Below are 21924 nucleotides of genomic sequence, written 5' to 3'. Positions count from 1 at the left end.
TCATGCATGCCTACATGTGGGCTACAAGGGGACCAGTTATCGTTTTTATGTGCTCAGCAGGATTTGTTTTTTCTTTTGCTCTCTTCCTAGTGAGGAAAAAGAAACTTAGTGGCAGTTGGCATGCTGCCAGCTGAGCATTTGCTGCTCTGAGTTTCGTTTCTTTTCTTTCCTAGAGTCTCTGAAGTCAGGGATCTTTTAAGAAACTTCTGTCTCCAAACCGTAGCTGCTCGATAAATCAGACAGAACAGTTAATCCTCAATTTAAGCCTGATCCAACTCTTAGAAACAGGTAAGCGACTTTTTAATTGAAACATAATATTTGTACATATTTATGGGGTATGTGTGATATTTTGATACAAGCATACAATGTGTAATGATCAAATCAGGATCATTGGGAAATCCATCGCCTCAATAATTTATCATTTCTTTGTGTTGGGAACATTCCAAATGTTCTCTTCTAGCTGTTTCAAAATAGACAATAAATTATTGTTAACTATAGTTACCCTATTGTACTATGAACACGAGAACTTATTCCTTCTATGTAGCTGTATTTTTGTACCTATTAACCAACCTCTTTTCATCATCCCCTTCCTCTGACTTTCCCAACCTCTGGTAACCTCCAGTCTACTCTCTGCCTCCATGAAATCAACTTTTTTTTAAAGCTTCCACGTGTAAGTGAGAATATCACAGGTAAGTGACTTCTTGCCATCCAGTGTTTCCTAGCTGTGTGTGAAGAAAAAGCTTGCTTTCTTTTTTTCTAAAAACGAGCTTCAGAGTGGAATTGCTGCTAATGATCATACTTTGCTCTTTCATTTGTCTTTTATTTTAATGAAAATTTCACACACAGATAACTAGAGAGTATAAATGATCCATCCTGTAATCTGATATAGTTTTACCCGATTTTAAAAATGATTGGCTTTTTAAATTAGAATAGTTTTCTTTTACTTAAAAACAAAAACATTACAAATAAAGTTGAAGAAATCTATGACTCTCTACTATACATTGTTTTCTTTTGAGACAGAGTCTCACTCTATTGCCCAGGCTGCAGAGCAGTGTTGCGATGTCGGCTCACTGCAACCTCAGCCTCCCGGGTCCAAGGGATTCTTGTGCCTCAGCCTGCCAAGTACCTGGGATTACAGGTGTGCACCACCATGCCTGGCTAATTTTTGTATTTTTAGTAGAGACGGGGTTTCACCATGTTAGCCAGGCTGGTCTTGAACTCCTGTCCTCAAGTGATCTGCCATCCTCGGGCTCCCAAAGTGCTGGGATTACAGGTGTGAGCCACCGCACCCAACCTCTCCTATATTCTTTACTCTTCTTTTTATTTCCAGAGGGCAACATTATCTAGACTTTGGTATAAATTATTGTCATAATTGTTTTTATGGTTTTCTGTATGTATGTGTATATGTATCTAAATATGATCTCTAGTATTACTGTGTTAAAATTACTTGTTTTTCCATCCTGGCTAACCTGGTGAAACCCCATCTCTACTAAAAAAATACAAAAAACTAGCCGGGCGAGGTGGCGGGCGCCTATAGTCCCAGCTACTCGGGAGGCTGAGGCAGGAGAATGGTGTAAACCCGGGAGACGGAGCTTGCAGTGAGCTGAGATCCGGCCACTGCACTCCAGCCCGGGCGACAGAGCGAGACTCCATCTCAAAAAAAAAAAAAAAAAAAAATTACTTCTGTTTTTATATACCAGCAAAAATGATTTTATACAATAATTTAAAAAATTAAGAGACATATTAATTTTATTTTTATTGATACATGATACATTACATATTTATGGGGTGCAGGTGATATTTGGTGATGCACTTAGAATGTGTAATGATCAAGTCAGGGTATTTGTGGTTTCCATCACTTTGAGTATTTATTATTGCCACGTGTTGGGAACAAGCCAAGTCTTCTAGCTACTGAAATACACAATACATTGTTTTTGACGATAGTCACTCTGTTGTCGACTAATAGAACTTCTACCTTTTATTTAACTGTATATTTGTACTCATTAACCGACATCTCTTCATCTGTTCTTCCTAGACACCCACCCACCCTTCCTAGCCTCCGGTATTTATCATTATACTCTCCACATTTATAATATCAACATTTTTAGCTTCTGCATATGAGTGAGAATGTGTGATATTTCCTGTGCCTAGGTTATTTCACTTAATATTCTCCAGTTCCACCCATGTTGCTGCAAATGACATGATTTTACTGTTTTTATAGCTAAATAGTATTCCATTGTGTAATATACCACATTTTCTTTATCCATCGACTTATGGACAGTTAGGTTGATTCCATATCTTTTCTATCATTAATAGAATTCACAACAGAAAGGTTGCTGTGATAAACCTGAGAGATACTAGAAGGAATTTTAACATATTGACCATATTAAACAATATTTAACATATTGATTGTATTCAGCTATCTTTTACAATGTGGTGTACAGACCCTAAAATAGCTCCTAATTGTCCCTGTCCTATTTTTTTTTTAATACTCATGTCCATGTATAATCCCCTCTTGCCTGTGGATGGAACCTGTGACTTAACTGTAACATATAGAATTTGGCAAATGTGATATGTTAAGATTATAATATCCGCTATGCTAGGAGATTCTCTCCCTTGCTAGTTTCAATGAAGTAAGTGGTCATGTTAGGGAGACCCATTGGCAAGGAATTAAGGGTGACTTCAGGCCAATAACCAACTGAGAACTGAGGACAGCCTCTGATCATCGGCTAGCAAGAAATAGAGTTCTCATATCTACAACCATAAGGAACTGAATTCTGCTAACAACCATAGGAGCTTGGAAGCATGGCCTTCTCCCATTAAACATAAACATTCTGCAGCTGTGGCTAGCACTTTGCTACAGTTTCGTGGAAGATTCTGAAGTAGAGAACCAAACTAAGTAATGGCTGGATTTCTGACCCAGAGAAACTGTGAGACTATAAATGTGTTTTGTTTTAAGCCTCTAAATGAATGGGAAATTGCTATGCAGTAATAGATAAATAGCACAATAAATTAGTCAATACTATTACTTTATCTGTAGATGCTTTAGGGTTTTCCACATATAAGGTAATATCATCTGTGAGTAGAGATGATTTTACTTCGTTTATCATTCAGGTATCTTTTTCACTTTCTTTTTTATTTTGGCCTACTTGTTCTGGCTAGGACATTCAGTATTATGTTGAATAGAAGTGGTAAAAGTGGATAATCTTGTCTTGTACGTGATCTTAGAGGAAAAGCTGTCAGTTTTTCACTGCAGAATAGGATGTTAACTGTGGACTATTTATACATGGATTTACTATGTTGAGGTAATTTCCTTCTGCTCCTGATTTTTTAAGTGGGTTTTTTGTTGTTGTTGTTGTTTTTTAAACATGGAAAGGTTTGGGTTTTGTCAAATGTCTTTTCTGTATCTATTGAGATGACCAATTTGTATTAGTCAATGTTCTTCAGAGAAACTGAACCAACATTAAAAAAAAAAAAAAACAAAAAAAGACTAAGGAAATTTGTTATGGGAGTTGGATCACATGACTTTGGAGGCAGAGCAGTCTCACTATCTGCCACCTGCAGGATATAAAACCAGGAAAGCTGGTGGTGTAATTCAGTCTGAATCCAAATGTCTGAGAACTAGTGGAGCCAGTGGTGGAACTCCCAATCTGAACCCAAAGTCCTGGGAACTGGGAAAGCTGGTGGTGTAAGTCCCAGAATCCGAATGTCTGAGAACCGTGGTGGCCTCAAGATATTTTTAAATTCCCCTTTGGATTTCTTTTTGATCCACTGCTTATTCTAGAGGGTGTAGTTTAATTCTCACATCCTTGTTAATTTTCTAGATTTTCTGCTATTGATTTCTAGTTTCATTACATGGTTATGAGGAAAGATACTTGATATGGTTTCAATCTTCTTAGATTTGTTAAGACTTGTTTTTTGACCTAACATCTATCCTGGAGAACTCTTCTATAATACATGTGAGAAGAATGTGTATTTTGTTGTTGCTGGGTGGAATGCCCTGTATATGCCTTATTAGGTCCATTGGGACTATGGTGTTCAAGTTCTCTGTTTTGCTATTGATCTTCTGTTTGGATATTTTATAATGGATAAATTATTGTAACCGGGCTATCGAAATCTCCTTCTCTTATTGTGTTGCTGTTTCTACCTTCAATTCTTTCAGTGTTTGCTTCATTTATTTAGGTGCTCTGATGTTGGATGAACATATATTTATAACTGTTATATCTTTCTGGCGAATTGACCTTTTTATTATTATATGATGTTCTTCATAGCCTCTTATGACAGGTTTTGATTTACTGTCTATTTTGTGTGGGATAAGGACACACACCCGTTGAGGGTTACCTTGCAGTTCTTGCAGTTACTATTTCAAAGATGCCCTTATTATCACTTGATTTTCATCGTATGTGTGTTCTTAAGTCTAAGTGAGTTCTTGGAGACAGCATATTGTTGTATTTTATCATGACGTGCTTTGACTCAGTATTACCCTTCTTTCTTTCTTTCCTTTTTTTTTTTTTTTTGGTTTGCTAATATTTTGCTGAGGATCATACCATCTATATTTATAAAAGAGTGGCCTGTAATTCTTGTTGCTTATAACACCATTAACTGGTTTTGGTATCTAAGTTATTCTCTGGAAGAACATGTGTAAGATTGTGTATTATATATTCTTCAAAATTTGGTCGAATTCAGCAGCTAGACTCTGATCCTTGAGTTTTCTTGGGGAAGTCTTAAATTAATTATGAATTTAGTTTTATAAAATAGCTATGAGACAGTCAAATTTTGTATTTACTTTTATGTCAGCTTTGCTAAGTTGTATTTTTCTAGAAATTTGTCCACTTAATTAATTTATTCTTAAGTTTATTTTTACAAAGTTGTTTATCTTCAGACCATTTTATAGTTTATCATTTATTGCACCTGTACCGATATTTTCTCTTATGTTTTTGATTTTAGGACATTCCTTCCCTTTTTTCCCTTTGTCAATGTCAGCAGTGTTTTACAAATTTTGTTAATCCTTTTGAAAACTGGGTTTTGGTTTTGTTAATCTTCTCTATTGTATACTTGATTTGTCCATTAATATTTCTGTCCATTATTTTCGCTTTTATTTTTATTATTTCTTTCTACTTACTTTGAGTTTAATTGGTATTTTTTCTGATTTTTTGAAGTGAAGGTTTATATAATTAATTTTCAGCCTTTCTTCATTTCTAATACATATGTTTAAGCTTATGTGATGTTTGTAACATTTTGTCTTCATTCTATAAGTTTTAACAAGAATATTTTATCATTTAATTAAATTTCATTATAATTTCTTATTTGAATAATGGATTATTTCAAAATATGTTTTTTATTTTCCAACGTATGAGGGGATCTACTAGTTATCTTCTTGTTAAAAAAATGCTGGCTTATACTGTTTGTTCAATATTATAGTACTTTGAAATGTTTTGAGACTTGTTTACTTTTTAAGGTTTGTAGAATATCTCTTCTATACTCTTTTTCTTTTATTCTTGTTTTCTGGTTTCATATATCTCAACGAATTTTACTATATCCTTTAATCCCTTTTGCCCTTTTCTCTTTTGATTCTCTTTTTGTCTCAATACTTCAGTTGGTAAATTTTCTTCTAATTCTTTATGCCTACTTGCAGTTAAATGTTTTCACTTAATTATTAATTTCAGATATATATTTTTACATATAGAATCTCTTTTTGACTTTTTATTGTATTCATTTTACTGTAAATCATTCAATCTTACCTTTTAGCCGTTTGAACATATTAAACATAGTAATTTAAACATCTCTATGGGTAACTCCAGTATAAGTAAGGGTTTGTTTCTAGTGTGTGCTCTTTCCTCTTGGTTTTCTATCATGTTGTTTCATTTACCGCGAAACATGAATGTGTTTATGATGAATGAGAGTCACTGAATAGTTAAAAAATCATAGAGATATTTTGAAGCTGGAAGAATGTTCTTTTCATCCAGACAAGATTTATTTTGTTTCTGCCGTGCAGCTGTGGACACTAGCAACTCTCATTTACTTTAATTCAATTCATGATTGAGAATACTGAAGTATGAAATTAACTTTGTCTGCTTCCAGTTCATACTTACTTCTTCTCTGTAGCTCTTTTCTTAAATTTTTTAAAAAAATTTATTTCAATAGCACTTGGAGTATAAATGGTTTTTTGTTACATGGATGAATTATATAGTGGTGAATTCTGAGATTTTAGTGCGTCCATTATGCAAGTAGTGTACATTGTATCTAATATGTAGTTTTTTTAATCCCTAGCTTCTCTTCCATCCTCTCCTTTCTGAGTCTCTAAAGTCTATTATATCAGTTGTATGCCTTTGTGTACTCATAGCTTAGCTCCCACTTATAAGTGAGAGCATATGGTTTTTGGTTTTCCCTGTAGCTCTTTAGAATCCCAAACTGTAGCCTAAGGGAAAGGTTTCCCAGGTACTCTCCCTATTGCACTCCAAAGTATGATTTTTTTCTCCCTAACTCTATGAGTCTAGCAAATGCTTTGCTTAACTTTTCAGCACCACAAATGCCTTTTCTGAATCTGACAGATGCACGTCAGAAATGTGCTCCCAAATGCCTAGCTTATCTCTCTTTATATAACTTCTCCAAATCTTTGCCAATAGCTATATATCTTAACTACCTTGTTTGCTCTTTAGAGCTTTGTGACACATTTTTTTTATAGTTTATCTTGCTTTTCCAGTTTTTTTAATTGAAATAATTGTTGTGATGACCAATAGTCTATTATGCTGCTGTAAGACTTCTATAGCTGTTATCTTCTTTCATATTTGTTTCTTTATGTGCTTTTTTTTTTTTGCATGAATTCCTAGGCTCCATTTTCTAATTCATACATTGGCAAATGATGAATGTGATATGATGATGATGGCCTCTGTTCCAGCCATATGCTTTTTAAAAGAAAATTTTATTGGAACACAGTCATGCTCTCTTGTTTACATATTATCTATGACTTCTTTTGTATTACAGTGGCAAAGTTGAGTAATTGTGGAAGAGACCTTATGGCCTACAAAGGCTAAAATATTTACTATCTTGTTCATTATGAAAAAGTTTGCTGACTTTTATTCAGATTTATTTTTTCTTTATTCTTTAACTTTCTGAAGTCTGTCAATTGATTTAAAAATTTTAATGACTTTTCCTTTCTAAATTATATATTTTTATATCTAACATTATTGTGCCATTTCTATATTTTTTGCCTTAACCAAATAATATGTTTTAATTGAGTCAGTGAAAAAAGAACTTACTGAAAGTAGAAGTGGAAAGCTAAACTATAAGCTACTATATTATATAAGCTTCTCAACCTATAATTGTTTTCCCATTAGATCTAGAACAATGGAAGTGACAACAAGATTGACATGGAATGATGAAAATCATCTGCGCAAGCTGCTTGGAAATGTTTCTTTGAGTCTTCTCTATAAGTCTAGTGTTCATGGAGGTAGCATTGAAGATATGGTTCAAAGATGCAGCCATCAGGGATATACTATAACAATGACTTACATTAATGAAAATATGATTGTAGCCTTTGTGCTTGGAAATTATATTAATTTACGTGAAAGTTCGACAGAGCCAAATGATTCCCTGTGGTTTTCACTTCAAAAGAAAAATGACACCACTGAAATAGAAACATTATTCTTAAATACAGCACCAAAAATTATTGATAAACAACTGGTGTGTCGTTTATCGGAAAATGATATTTTCATTATACGTCCAGATAATAAAATTTATCTAGATAGAATGATGATAAAAAACTTGAAACTAAGGTTTTATGGCCACCTTCAATTTTTGGAGTGCGAAGTTTTTCGAGTTGAAGGTACGTAAAATTAGATAGTCCTACATCTCCCATTATGATTCTAATCTTTGTGTTTGGTAGGTAATAATTGATCTACAAGAGCAAGGAAAGTGAGAGGAACAGTTAGATTCATGCCAATTTATACTCTTTGATAAATTCTGAAATGAAATGTGGGGAAGGAACATAAAGATTATGAGGTTTTTATCCAGAACATATAGGCTGCTTTGAGAAGAGCAAGTTGAGAAATATATGTGCAGAGACAGAGATGACAAAGGAGTTGGAGATGTGGAGAGAGAGAGATCTTATCATCAGAGCTGGTCTGTTTTGATGTATGACCCAAAGATCAGACCCTTATAACATATGACCCTTAGAACTTCCAGGTGTAATTATGTGAGAGCTTCCAGAGCAAGTTAATGTGCAGAGAGGATAATTTTTTCTCCTCTTCCTCTCATTATGTTGCCAACCCTGACTCCTAATTGAGCAGCTCAGCCCTGGGTTATACAAGCAAACTCAATGTCTTATTTCAAAAGTAGATTTGGCCATATTTAACCAGACAAGTTTTAAAAACTTATTATGCTATGTTTATTTCCTATAGGAACTAAGTATAACCTAGACTACACAAAGAGGATAATGAAAGCCAGAGAGTAAGTTGGATTCTTGGGCTATCTATTAATGATTTTATTTAGACCAGTTGTATAAAGAATGCTGACAAATTAGTAGTAAAGATAAAACTCATGCCACTGGAATGATTAAAAAAAAAGAGTTATAATGTTATTGGCATAAAATAACAAAACCACTACCAACTATGAAACTTTAAATATCTGCCTGATGACATTGACCAATTTGACTTCATTTCCACTTCAGACCAAAATTTTTCAGGTAGAGTCTGGATAACCATTTTAGATAATTTCTCTGAATCCTTTCCTTGAGAAACAGCTTTTGAGAATCCTCAGTAAGTGTCAAAAACAAACTCTCTTTTTAAATTTATAGATAGCTACATTGCATATATTTTATTTTGATTTCTCCTTAATGTATTTTTAGTGAAAATAATAATTTATCTTCAATGTTACTGATATTTCTCATTACATTCATGTGATCTAAGACTAATAGTTGAAAAATTGTTTGGTTGCTGGTTAATATTTAACTTTAGTCAGATGTAAAATAATGCATTTTCTTTAAGCACAAAATGTATAACTTTAGATATTTCCAATCATATTATAGAAGAGCCCATTATCAATATAATAATTAAGTATTGAAAAAATACCCTTCTCAGGAAGAGAAAGAAGCTCTAGGTGACTTGTAGTGTTCTTTACGGTATTCTTTATTGGCTGTTCTTATGCTGTATTTAACCACTATATTTTAACAGGCACAGAAATAAGCTTCTAGCAGACATCAGAGCCTACAAGCCCTATGCAGACTTGGTTTCAGAAATTCGTATTCTTTTGGTGGGTCCAGTTGGGTCTGGAAAGTCCAGTTTTTTCAATTCAGTCAAGTCTGTTTTTCATGGCCATGTGACCGGCCAAGCCATAGTGGGGTCTGATACCACCAGCATTACTGAATGGGTAAGTTATTTCCCTGAGGATTTTATTTTATAGATTACAATTACTATATTGTTTATGTCTTTGCCTTTTTCTCTCAGGGCAATCCTAATATACAATTAAATGCTAAATCAAATGGCAAATAGAAGTAAAATTTTAATCGGAATCACCTCCATTGTGCTATATTATATAAAGAAGCTTTCAAATTTTATGGAAGGAAGAAGCAGTTACATAAAGAATACTTTTTAGTATTTGTGTAAAAAACAACACAAATTAAAAAACCCTATGAAAATATTTGGCCATTATATTTGATGTTCATTTTACTCATGTACCACATGATTTTACCTGGTTTAAAATGTTTTTCTTTTTTGTAGTAAAATAATGAGAATTATGTAAGATAATTTTTTTTTAAATTACATAAGACCATTTTCTAAGACATGGTCATGAAAAGCAAAATAGTATTTCACTTTGGTGGGTCAACTTTGAAGGAGAACTTGAAGTGTAAATCTATGCTCTTACAAAACCTATCTTATGTACAAAAAGATATACATAAGGAAATAAATAGTAATATAGATATCTTACTTGTCACTCTAAAGAACTACAAATTATGATGCAACACTTGTCTAGAAAATTCTTTCTGGTTTATGCTTTTCAATGTTATCATGCACATGCTATCAAACAAAAAAATAAGAAAGGGAAAGAATAGAAAATTTTAGAATCAGGCTTTTTAAATGATTACTACAAATTAATATTGTCATTTGTTAGGTGACAATATTATGCTGTGTATTATCAACATGCTGTGTGTTATCAATGCAAAATTTAGCATAATATGAGACTGCATAATAAGACAGTAATGGTTCATTTTAGCTTTTGTGTTACATCAATAACTGAAAGAATTTTCTAGGACTTTCAAGAATTACATCTTATTACTTGATGTTGGCCAGATACTATGCTCTGGAGTGGCTTTATTTTAATCTATCAGTGTAGTCTCAGAAGCCATGGCAAAGTACAGCAACACAAATTAAATTAATTAAGCATTGATTGAAATGTCTCTGTTTGCTAAATATTTACTCAGAAATAGAGACCTAAATACAAATAATGCTTGGTCCTGTTGCCCAGAGATCTCAGAGACCAATGCAGATAATAAATATGTATCATTCATTGTGATATATGCTATAATAGAGGTACTACTCAAGGCAAAATTTCTCTTTCTTCCTTTTAAGTTTTAAATTCCAAAGGTCTTATTTTAAGAGAAGCTGTAGACACTGAATTCCAATGAAATGCAAATGTTATTAAAATTGAAGAAATATAGCGCAGACTTTTATGAGGGAAATAGAATATTTTATTGCCTAAAGACACTTTCCTTTGAATAATTGAAGTTATAAAGGAAGCAAATCAATGGGTAAGGAAACTATGAAGATGCATATTGGTGCTCCTGAAATTTTACCATGTACTTTAACTCTAATGCTTAGTGTAATTTCTTTCATGTTGAGGCACTGGTAAGTCCTATTCTCCTAGATAAAAATCTTCAGTGGGATTACGCCTATGCGTTTCATGGCCCAATGAGAGCTTTTGACTTTATTACAGACCACAATAGGTCATAGAGGGTTCTCTCCCTTCTGGTTTGAGTGATACTACACCCTTGCCAGAACCACAGATGGAAACATTGTAATTAAAGTGTCTCTGAGAAATCCTTTCCTTTGCAATTCTTCCTAAATCTTCCATATTTTCTTGTGTATGTTGAAAGTATATCTGACCAACAAATAAAATACTTTCAGAATTCTTCTAAAAAATATCCTTGCCATAAGATTGAATGTGTTTATCTAGGAAAGAAAGTTCTGCTGTGCTTCTCAAAGTGAGATTTGTGGACCCCTTGGGTTCCCAGTTATATTTTAAGGGTATCTCTGAGTTCAAAACTATTTTTAGAATTATTCTAAGTTTTTTTTTTGTCTTTCCTAGTGTCTTGACACTTGAATTAATTATACAACATAGTTTTACCTGTTAGCACATTAATATGAATCAAACGGTGGCACCAAACACTACTACTAGTCACTGTATTTCTCCCAATTATTGCACTTACAGGAAAAGAATGCCAGTTTTACTCCTTCATGAATAGTAACAGTTACTGGTTTTATTTAAACTCTACTTTGGAATACACATCATTTTGATATTCAGTATGATAACATGGGAAGTTCTCATAAAGTACTTCTAATGCATATTGAAATTTAGCAGTTGTCTTTAGAAAAAGCACTGGAGCAACTGAGTTGTTAACTGAACTTTTTTTTTATGTGACGTCACTTTTACTGGACAGAACAGACTTACTTATTCATACTTGGATATTTGGCAGGTATCTTAATGAAAATGGTCAAAGCGACCCTGCTAATCAAAGACAAAAACAAAAACTGACAGTGTCTGTTGCCAATAACAAAATTTGAGCTTTTGAGAAAAATCAAAGTTAGAGAAACTTATATCCACTATTCTGAGCCTGACAGCTTTTCAACACTTAAGACTTATCCAATGAGATTAATGGTGGTATTAACAAATGTGATGTTTTAATATTGTATGATGAAATGTGTCAACGTTAGGAAGATCTGGATAACCCAGTGAACCAATGTTTTAAAATGTTCAATAAATTAGGTTAAAAAATCATGCGTGAGTAAAAGATATATTCAAAATATAAGACGAACCAATGGATTTAATGTAGCAGCATATAAAAATGTCGCAGATTCCACTTGCAACTAACCTTTAAGAAGTTATTACTTGTTGAGCTTTGCTATATTATGTTGAGGAATATTCACAATTACCTGAAAGCTATACAGTGAAATATTACCTCCTTTTCATAGTATACATACGTGTGAGAGGCTGTATTTTCTTCACATACATCAATTGAAACAACATATCAAGAGACTGAATCGGAGCCACATATGAGATTACAGTTACATTCTTTAATCCAGACTTTAAAGGGAATTATAATAATAAACCAATGACACTGTTTTATGTAAATTTTAAAAAATGCTTTTTAAGTAAAAAATGTTATTTGATAAACATGTGACAGGTTTATAATTGAATTTTTAATGATTAAAATAACATTTAAGAGGAGGAGGGGCAGAGCAAGATGGTCACATAGGTCTCTCCAGCAATCATTCCTCCACTGAAACATCAATTTGAATAACTATTAACACAAAAAAAATCACCTCAGGAAACCAGGTGAAAGATTACAGTATCTAATTCTAGCACAATAATAATAAAAGATACATTGAAGAGGGTAGGAAAAACAGTTTTACGTCATCTGCATCACCCCCCTCAATCCCAGGCAGCATAGTGTGGAGAGAACTGTCATCTGCTTGGGGGAAAAGAGGGAGTTGAGCACAGGACTTTGCCTGGACTCCAATATCAGGCCTACTATAGTCATATCGAGCACTGGATAGAACTTCATGGCCCCAGACTTTAGGCTGTTATTTGACAGTTGAGCCTCTAGCCCCATGCTGGTGCCAAAGTAAGACCATGTGGCCCTAGGCTTCAAGCTTGCATGGTGGACTCAGTCCCTGGACCCCACCATGGATGGATTATTAGTGGCCCAACCTCTGAACAGCACTTAATGACAGGGATGCCACAGTGGCCCTGAGCTTTAGGCATGCTTCGGTGCTGCACCAGTCACAGTGGTCCCAGGCTTTGGGACTACGCGAGGCAGCGTGCCCAGAATTTTTGGATAGGCTGATTGTTGAAGGACTTTTCCAGACAAAGGCAACCTGCAAAGATTGGAATAAGTACCTACTTCCAGAGATGTTTATACATTGACACATGGTCACAAGAGTCAAGAACAATCAGGGTAATATGACATCATTAAAGAGAGAAAATAATGTACCAGTGACCAATCCTAAAGAAATGGAGATGTATGAACCTCCTGAAGAATTCAAAATAATTATTTTAAGGAAGCACAGCAAACTTCAAGAAAATACAGAGAAACAATTTAACAAAATGAGAAAAATGATGAGTGAACAGAATAAGAAATTTAATAGAAAGGTTGTAATAATTATAAAAAATTAAACAATTTTCAGAGATAAAAAATACAGTGGGTGAAATGAGAAATGAAATAGAGACCATCAACAGCAGAATTGATCAAGTAAGAGTCTGTGAACTTAAAGGTAGGTTATTTGAAAATATAGATAGAGGAGAAAAAAACAAAATGAAAAGGAATGAAGAAAGCTTATGAGATTTATGGAACAGCATCAAAAGAACAAATATTCAAGTTATAGGAGCTAAAGGAGACAAGAAATTAAAAGTAATAGATGTCTTAAGTAAATAAATAGTAGCAAAAAAACTTTTCAAACCTGGAGGATGATGTAAATATCCAGGTAAAGCTGAGAGAAAAGTCCCCAGTCAGATTTAATCCAAAGAAGATTAACCCAAGACATATTAAAATCGAACTGTAAAATATCAAAGACAAAGAGAGGATTCTGAGAACAGGAAGATAAAGAAAGCAAATAACATATTAGAGAGTTTTAATATGACTAGCAGTAGACTTGTCAGCAGAAACTATACAGGCCAAGAGAGAGTGGGATGAAATATTCAAAGTCCTGAAAGAAAAAACAAACAAACAAACAAACACATCCATTGAGAATATTATACCCAGTAAAGCTATCCTTCAGAAATAAAGGATATAAAAAAATTTTCCTGGATGAACAAAAGCTGAGGGAGTTCATTACAATTAGACCTGTCTACTAAACTCTTGCTAAAGTGAGTTTTTCAAGCTGAAAGAAAAGGATGCTTATAAGTAATATAAAAATATCTGAAAGTATAAAACTCACTGGTAAAACTACATGGTAAAATTCAGAATACTCATACTATAATGATGGCGTGTAAATCACTTATATCTTCAATATGAAGTTTAAAAGACAAAACTACTAAAATAATAATAGCTATAATATTTTGTTAAAGGACATGCAACATGGAAAGATGTAAATTGTGGCATCAAAGATGCAAACTGTGGGGAGGAGTGGAGTAAAAATCTGGAGTGTTTTTTTTTTTTTTCTATCTAAGTGGAGCTGTTATTAACTTAATATAACCAGTTATAATTTTTTTTTGTAAGCATCATGATTAACCACAAAACAAATACTGATAGCAGATACATAAAATATAAAAAGCAAGGAGTCAAAACATACCATTATATATATGTGTGTGTGTATATATATATATATATACACATGCATGTTTTACATGATAAATTACATATAATTTTCCTTTTTAATTAAAAAAGAAACATTAAAATTTTTTCAGTTTTAATTTCCAACATTTTAAATATCCATAGATATAACCCACATAAATAACAGATCTTTGGGATTCTCAATAACTTTTAAGAGTCTAAAGGGGTCCTGAGACCAAACTGTTTGCGGACCATGATATTCAAATATTAACCAATCTCTTTTCTTCTTATTGTCCTGTCTTGAATGCTGGGTGATGAATGAAACTTTACACTTAATATATATATTTTTAACAGTATAGGATCTATTCTGTTAAAGATGGAAAAAATGGAAAATCTCTGCCATTTATGTTGTGTGACACCATGGGACTAGATGGGGCAGAGGGAGCAGGACTGTGCATGGATGACATTCCCTACATCTTAAAAGGCTGTATACCAGACAGATATCAGGTAAGATTTCTTCAGTATCCAAAACATTTCAGATCAGTTTCTTCAGTATTTTTCATTGAATTTTTAACCTCATAAGGCAATTTCAACTGCCATAATGTGGTTTCAACATCAATCAACACTATTCTACTTTAAATGAATAAGAATTCATATTAAAAAAAGTAGACTGACTACTGTTCTTTTCTGTAACATTGAAAAATAAAGCCAAAAGGCAGGATTCTATTTATTCACATTCTAGTAAAAGATCAAGGAGATAGTGTGCTTTTATTACTCTTTACAATAATGTAAACTAATAATAGTCACTTAATCCCTTGCACTTTTTGGGTTACATAGACAAAATATTGGAACAAGTAACCACTTTGTGTTGAAATGTGATTTTATACTGTAAATGCTTAGATTTCACTACTAAATACCTAGATTCAAAATTTGGCTCTGCTACTAGCAGATGTGTACCCATAAGTAAGTTACATACTTCTCTCTCTTAGTTTTTTTTTTTTTTTTTTTTAGGTGTGCAATGTTGGCATTAATGGTGTCCATCTCATAGGGTGGCTAAGAAGATTAAATGAGATGATATAGTCTAAGTTCTCAAAAAAGCCAACAATGATTGTTATCTTTCTTTTAGGTGTTGGGTATCAGCCTCAATTTCTAAAGAAGACTCTCTTTTGCCTCCCAATTTTGCTGAATTGAAAACCTTACCTATGTATTCATTTATTCATTCAAAAACCATTTATTATAAACCATATTTGTGCCAAACTCTAAGCCAGTTACTGAAAACACATAGTTCAATAACAACACAATCCTTATCCTCCAGGAGTTCATAATGCAGTCAGGGAAAAGGAGACACACAGATAAAGAGAGCGGGGATACAGCGAAGACATTGGAGAAATCAGGAGCATACTAACACCTTAATTTTTCACAGCAGGGAACCAGTCAATTCAGTCCAACACTGAAATATATAGCTTAATAACTACCTGTTTCCAAACTCTTGTTTCATAATCTATTTCCTTAATCTTAGAAAGATTATTGTCTTGTGGTAAGAAGACATTAACTTCAAAGTTGGTATTTCTTTTATTTCACTTTAGTTTGTTTTTCTTCTATAAAATCAAAATAAATTACAGTCTTTTAATTTAAATAGCATTTGCAACATATTTTTCTTTCTTTTATTCTCTCTATCCAGTTCATTTAAGCATGCAAAATGCTTAGAGAGGAGTTTTAAGTTGTATTTAACAAATGTTAATGGTGTTTATTTCAGGATAGGATTTGATGTTAGCTTTCCCAAAATATTCTTTATACTTTCCTGCAATACTTACAATGGATGATTATCATTTTTACCACAGCAATAAATTGTTTTTTTTTTTTTTTTTTTCCTGCGAGAGAGATATAATGGCATTATGCTCAGTGGGAAGGGAGTAAAGAGGCGGGTGCTACTAATTTGGGGAAAGAATTGCTGGGGAGGAGAGAGATAAGTAGTTACAGTATTAGAAGCATTAATTGTCTCTTTAAGGATTAAACAGAAATTCTCTGAATTCTGAATGTTACCTTATGTTTTTATAACAGTTTAATCCCCGTAAACCAATTACACCTGAGCATTCTACTTTTATCACCTCTCCATCTCTGAAGGACAGGATTCACTGTGTGGCTTATGTCTTAGACATCAACTCTATTGACAATCTCTCCTCTAAAATGTTGGCAAAATTCAAGCAAGTTCACAAAGAAGTATTAAACTGTGGTGAGTGTCACTCATCGTACTTATCCAAAAAAATTTACTTTGATATAATTATAGATTTGCCAGAAGTTGCAAAGAGATTACAGAGATTTCCCATGTACCTTTCATCCAATTTCCCTGTCACAGGTAGAGATCATTCACAGGCATGACTGAAGAAAGACCCCAAATCCTAATTTTCAGTCTTTAAAGAATAGACTAACCATCCTTTTTTTCTTTTTTCGTGTGTGATTTTCCTGAGGCGTTAGATAGGGAAGTCACCTCTTCACACTATGTGGCTACACCAGGAAGACTGAATCCGGGAAACTGATTGCTAACAATGTGTGTTTATAGTTCTATGTCATCTTATCACATGTGTAAGTTTATGTACCCATCTGTGCAACCAACTATTACATCACTTCATAGATTTCCCCCATGGCACCCACTATTCCTCCACCATCCTTAACTCTTGGCAACCACTAATATTTTCTTCATTTCCATAATTTTGTCATTTTGTGAATGTTATAAAAATGGAATCATACAGTATGTCACCTTTTGAGACTGGATTTTTTGACTCAGCCTAATATCCTTTGACATCCATCCAAGATTTTGTATGTATTTATTGTTCATTAAAAAAATTGTATAGTATTCCATGGTATAGATACCCCACAGTTTCACCATGCTCTATCAAAAAAATATTCCAGTTTTTAGCTACTGCAAATAAAACTCCTATGAATATTAGTGTTCAGGTTTTTTGTGGACATGTTTTTATTCCTCTGGGATAAGTCTCCAGAAATGTAATGCTGGGTCATATAGTAACTGTATTTTTAACTTTGAAAGAGATCACCAAGCTACATTCTAGAGGGACTGTACCATTTTACAATCCCACCAGCAATACATGAGAGATCTGATTTTTCTGCATTCTTAGTAGTATTTGCTATTGTTGCTATTAGAAAATTGTTAACGCTTCTGATAGATGTATACTGATATTTCATCAGGTTCTCAATTTGCATTGCTTAATGACTAATGACATTGAATATCTCCTCATGTGCTTATTTGCCTTCTGTATAGCTTGTTCAGTGAAATGTCTCTTCACGTCTTTTGACTATTTTCTGATTGGATTATTTGTGTTTTTTAGAACTTGAATTTTGAAAGATCTGTAAATCCTAAATATGAGTCAATTGTAAGATATATCATTTGCAAATAGTTTCTCTCAGTCTGCAGTTGTCTTACTATTATGACGATTTCTAGCCCTGCCATATCTCATCTCTCTTTTTGGAACTCTGGAACATGAATTCTAGATATTTTGTTATAGTCTCACTGTTTATTTATTTATTTTTATATCTATTTGCTCTTTATTTTTCAGAGTGGGTAATTTCTATTGTTATATCTTTAAATTCATTTGTTCATTACTTTGTCCTCTCCATTCTGCTTTTGAGCATATCTATTGTTTTTCCTATCTTGGGTATAATATTCTTTTAGTTCTAAAATTTCTATTTGATTCTTTTTCATATCTTCTGTTTCTTTGCTGAGACATTCCACTTCCTGCATTTGCTTCAAGCATGTTCCTACTTGGTTCTTAAGCATTTTTATGATGGTTGCTTTAGAATCCTTGCCAAATAATTCTAACATCTTTGTCATCTAATTAGGGTCAGGATCTTCTGATTAGCTTTTCTCATTCAAGTTGAGAATTTCCTGGGTTTTGATGTGACAAATGATCTTTAATTGTGTCTTTGATATTTTATTCTGTGACTCTGGATCTTACATCTTGTGTTTTCGCAGACATATTCTGATACTGGTAGGACGGAAAGTACAGGTTTCCCATGAGTCCTTGTTTGACATCCCTAGAGAAAGGGCACTTTCTTACTGCGCCCCACATAGGATCCCCTGACATCACAGGGCTAGAAGCCTCCTTGCATCTAAGGTTAATGAAGGCTAGAGTTCTAGCTTCTCATTTGTTCTCCTCTGACACTGCCAGAGAGGGAGAAGAGCACCTCATTGCCGCTGATTTGGTGGAAGTCTAGGATCCCCAAGTAGCCTCCCTTGACACCATCATGACAGACCTTGTTAGTATAGTGCAGGTATAAATGTGCTGGCTCCCTACATTTTTTTTTCCTCTCTGATACTACCTTGGCTAAGGACGAAGGTTGGGAAAGGGAAGGACATATCCATGGATCTGGCTAAGTGATTTCTGTGGTGTTTGGCTCAGGTAGTGTGGCTATTTTCTGAAAGTTCTCTGTCTTGCTACACTGCCCTTTTTCTTATGCTTTGACTAGATGGAACAGGTTTTACTTTACTTTTTTTTTTCGTGTTGCTGGCTCTAATTGGCATTTTTCAGTTGTGAGTGTCTCTAAAAGCCAATCTAGGACATATGAAGTAAAAAGAAAACCTAGAGAACTCATCTGTGTATTGTTTCTTGGATCTCAAGGTTTCTAGCCAAATTGCATCCTCTGCACTTTTCAATCTTTATGTTTGATTTATGTATAATGTCCAGAGATTTTAGCCATATTTAGTGTAAAGAAGAAGGAAAAGTGTGTCTACTCCATTTGATTCAGAACTGGAAGTACTCTCACTGAAGTTTGAAAATATTTTCATATAAAGAATTGTTGGGGCATTTATACTCCAAAGCCTCATCACTTACTTTATCAGTATAAATATCACATATTTAGGTTCCGAAAAGTGCTATGCAGTTTAATGTATAGAGCATGGTCTTGGTTAAGTGAACCACATTTTTAAATAGTAGTAAACTTTGACCTTGAGGAAGGTAACTGAATTTCACTGAACTTTAGTCTTCTGTTCTTATAAAATGGGGATAAGTTTTGCATCTGAACTTAACAAACCATCTAACAAATGTCTGAGTAGTGAACATTAGATATACACAATGTAAATATATAAGCTTATATAATCACTTAACAGCTTTAAAATTATGGAGGGTTTGGGGTAAAAGAGAAATGCTAAGTTTTAAAATGAGTTTTCAAGGACGTATGGCAATACATTATGCTTGGCATGCTGGATGGCAATGCTTAATGCAACTAACTGTGCCGACTTAGGACCTCTTAAAGGACATTGTATTAATTTTGAAAGAGAAGAATTACATTGTAACAGAGGTTGAAAAAAATTATAGGTATCAATTGAGAACTGCCCTCTACCAGAACCTAGGTATTAATTGGCCAACTTTGCTAGTTATTCCTCTGAAACCTGAATGATGAGGAAGTAGTAAAAGAAATCATTTAGATTTCGGTAGGAAGAAGGTACTAAAAACTCTGTTAAAAGAGTTCTGGGAGTTTTCTTGACAGGCATTTGAAATTAATCTTATATTTTCCTCATAAGCAGTTGTTAGCATAGTAGAATTTTGATTCGTTTAGAAGTCAAGTGTGATTTACTAATTCAATCCCTGTGGTTTGAGGGAGAAAGGCATAGGTCCTTATTAGAACTGTGAAATCAGTACAGTTTGCTCTCACAAATGCTCATACACAACCCTCCTCACTCCCTCTTTTTCTTGTGGTTCTTTTTAGTCCCCAAAGTCCAGCAACCCCCTTTTTTCCCCTTGGCCAATTTAAAACAAACTAGTTGAATGGAATAGTAGATAATTGCAATTTAGTATGAATTTAGTTGCATTGAAAAATGCTGTCTCATGTTGGAAAAAAAGACCAAAGATCATTTCTCCGCTAGAAAAGCTTCAGGCTCCATATTGAGATGTGTTGGTGATATTTCATTCTTCAGCTCTCAAAATCACATCACCCTATAGAGTTGCTTTCACACGTATTTAATAACTTGTTGATACATTGCTATTTATGGTATAAAATAACTGATTTATCTATTTGATATAGGTGTAGCACATGTAGCCTTGCTTACTAAAGTGGATGATTGCAGTGAGATTCTTCAAGACAACTTTTTAAACCTGAGTAGATCTATGACTTCTCAAAGGCAGGTAAAGAATGCTGATCATAACCAGATACTATTGTAATAGTACCACAATCATACTTGTGTGTGGGGGGGTGTGTGTGTGTCTGTATGTGTATATATGCTCACACAACGTATTTGCAGGGAAATGAAGAATGGAATCAATTGCTTGATTAATTCAAATTTATATCACACTTAAAACTGCAATGATCTGAATTATTAGTATGTTCCCAAGATAACTTATTAAGCCATTGCTTTTTGGGTTTCTTTCTTAAATTGTATTTAAAATTGGTCAAATTTCAAATATTAAATACAAGATGTAAGTATTTTTTAAATATACTTTCCACAGGTCATGAATGTCCATAAAATGCTAGGCATTCCTATTTCCAGTATTTTGATGGTTGGAAATTATGCTTCAGATTTGGAACTGGACCCCATGAATGATATTCTGATCCTCTCTGCACTGAGGCAGATGCTGCGGGCTGCAGATGATTTCTTAGAAGATTTGCCTCTTGAGGAAACTGGTAATCTGGTCCTTTTCTCTCCCTCTCATAAATCACTGGTACCTTTTGAAAAATCTTAAGTTATACATCAGTTATTAGATGGCTGGGGCCCATCTGCATGCCCTAGTCCTGAAAGTTGCATTAGGATATGTGCTTAATTTCCACTCTTGTTTGTTTCATTTTCAGGTGCAATTGAGAGAGTGTTACAGCCCTGCATTTGATATAAGTTGCCTTGATTCTGACATTTGGCCCAGCCTGTATTGGTGTGCCTCAATGAGAGTCAATCTCTATTGACAGCCTCCTTCAGATTTTGCTTTTGTTCATTTTGCCTTCTGTCCTTGGAACAGTCGTATCTCAAGTTCAAAGGCCAAACCTGAGAAGCAGTGGGCTAAGATAGGTCCTACCACAAACCACCCCTCCATATTTCTGTACCATTTACAATTCAGTTTTCAGTGACACCTTTTTAAACCACTCCAGGAAAAATGAGATATGCTTTTATTTATTCTTCTATAACACTCTATATAGAGCTATGTGAGTACTAATCACATTGAATAATAGTTATAAAATTATTGTGTGGACATCTGCTTTCTTAAATAGATTGTGAGTTCTTTGAGAAACAGTGTGGATTTTACTTATCTATGTATTCACAGAACTTAGCACAGTGCCTGGTAATGAGCAAGCATACTTACCATTACTTTTCCCTCCCACCCTCTCCAACATCACATTCACTTTAAATTTTTCTCTATATAGAAAGGAAAACTAGCCTGGACAATATGTGGGATTGTAAACTAGTTCAACCATTATGGAAAACAGTATGGCGATTCCTC

The 21924-nt window shown here is 33.8% G+C and overlaps 1 protein-coding gene across 2 annotated transcripts; it reads left to right on the top strand.

The window, feature by feature from the left end:
• The first annotated feature begins 169 nt into the window (after positions 1–169).
• Positions 170–21714, top strand: IFI44L (interferon induced protein 44 like). 2 transcript variants are annotated; one of them, XM_077988298.1, is made up of 10 exons: positions 170–288; positions 623–689; positions 7338–7825; positions 8400–8448; positions 9171–9366; positions 14840–14992; positions 16547–16718; positions 20522–20622; positions 20944–21118; positions 21284–21714. In XM_077988298.1, the coding sequence occupies exons 3-10, from the start codon at positions 7348–7350 to the stop codon at positions 21316–21318; spliced, it is 1359 nt and encodes a 452-aa protein (XP_077844424.1). In that variant the 5' UTR covers positions 170–288; positions 623–689; positions 7338–7347; the 3' UTR covers positions 21319–21714. The 2 variants fall into 2 exon arrangements, with proteins under 2 accessions (XP_077844424.1, XP_014998690.3); XM_015143204.3 differs by lacking the exon at positions 623–689.
• Positions 21715–21924: the final 210 nt, after the last annotated feature.

The sequence above is a fragment of the Macaca mulatta genome, chromosome 1, assembly GCF_049350105.2.
Source record: "Macaca mulatta isolate MMU2019108-1 chromosome 1, T2T-MMU8v2.0, whole genome shotgun sequence".
Lineage (NCBI taxonomy): Eukaryota > Metazoa > Chordata > Mammalia > Primates > Cercopithecidae > Macaca > Macaca mulatta.
The sequence above is the reverse complement of the archived record's forward strand: the minus strand, read 5'-3'. Positions and strand labels throughout refer to the sequence as shown.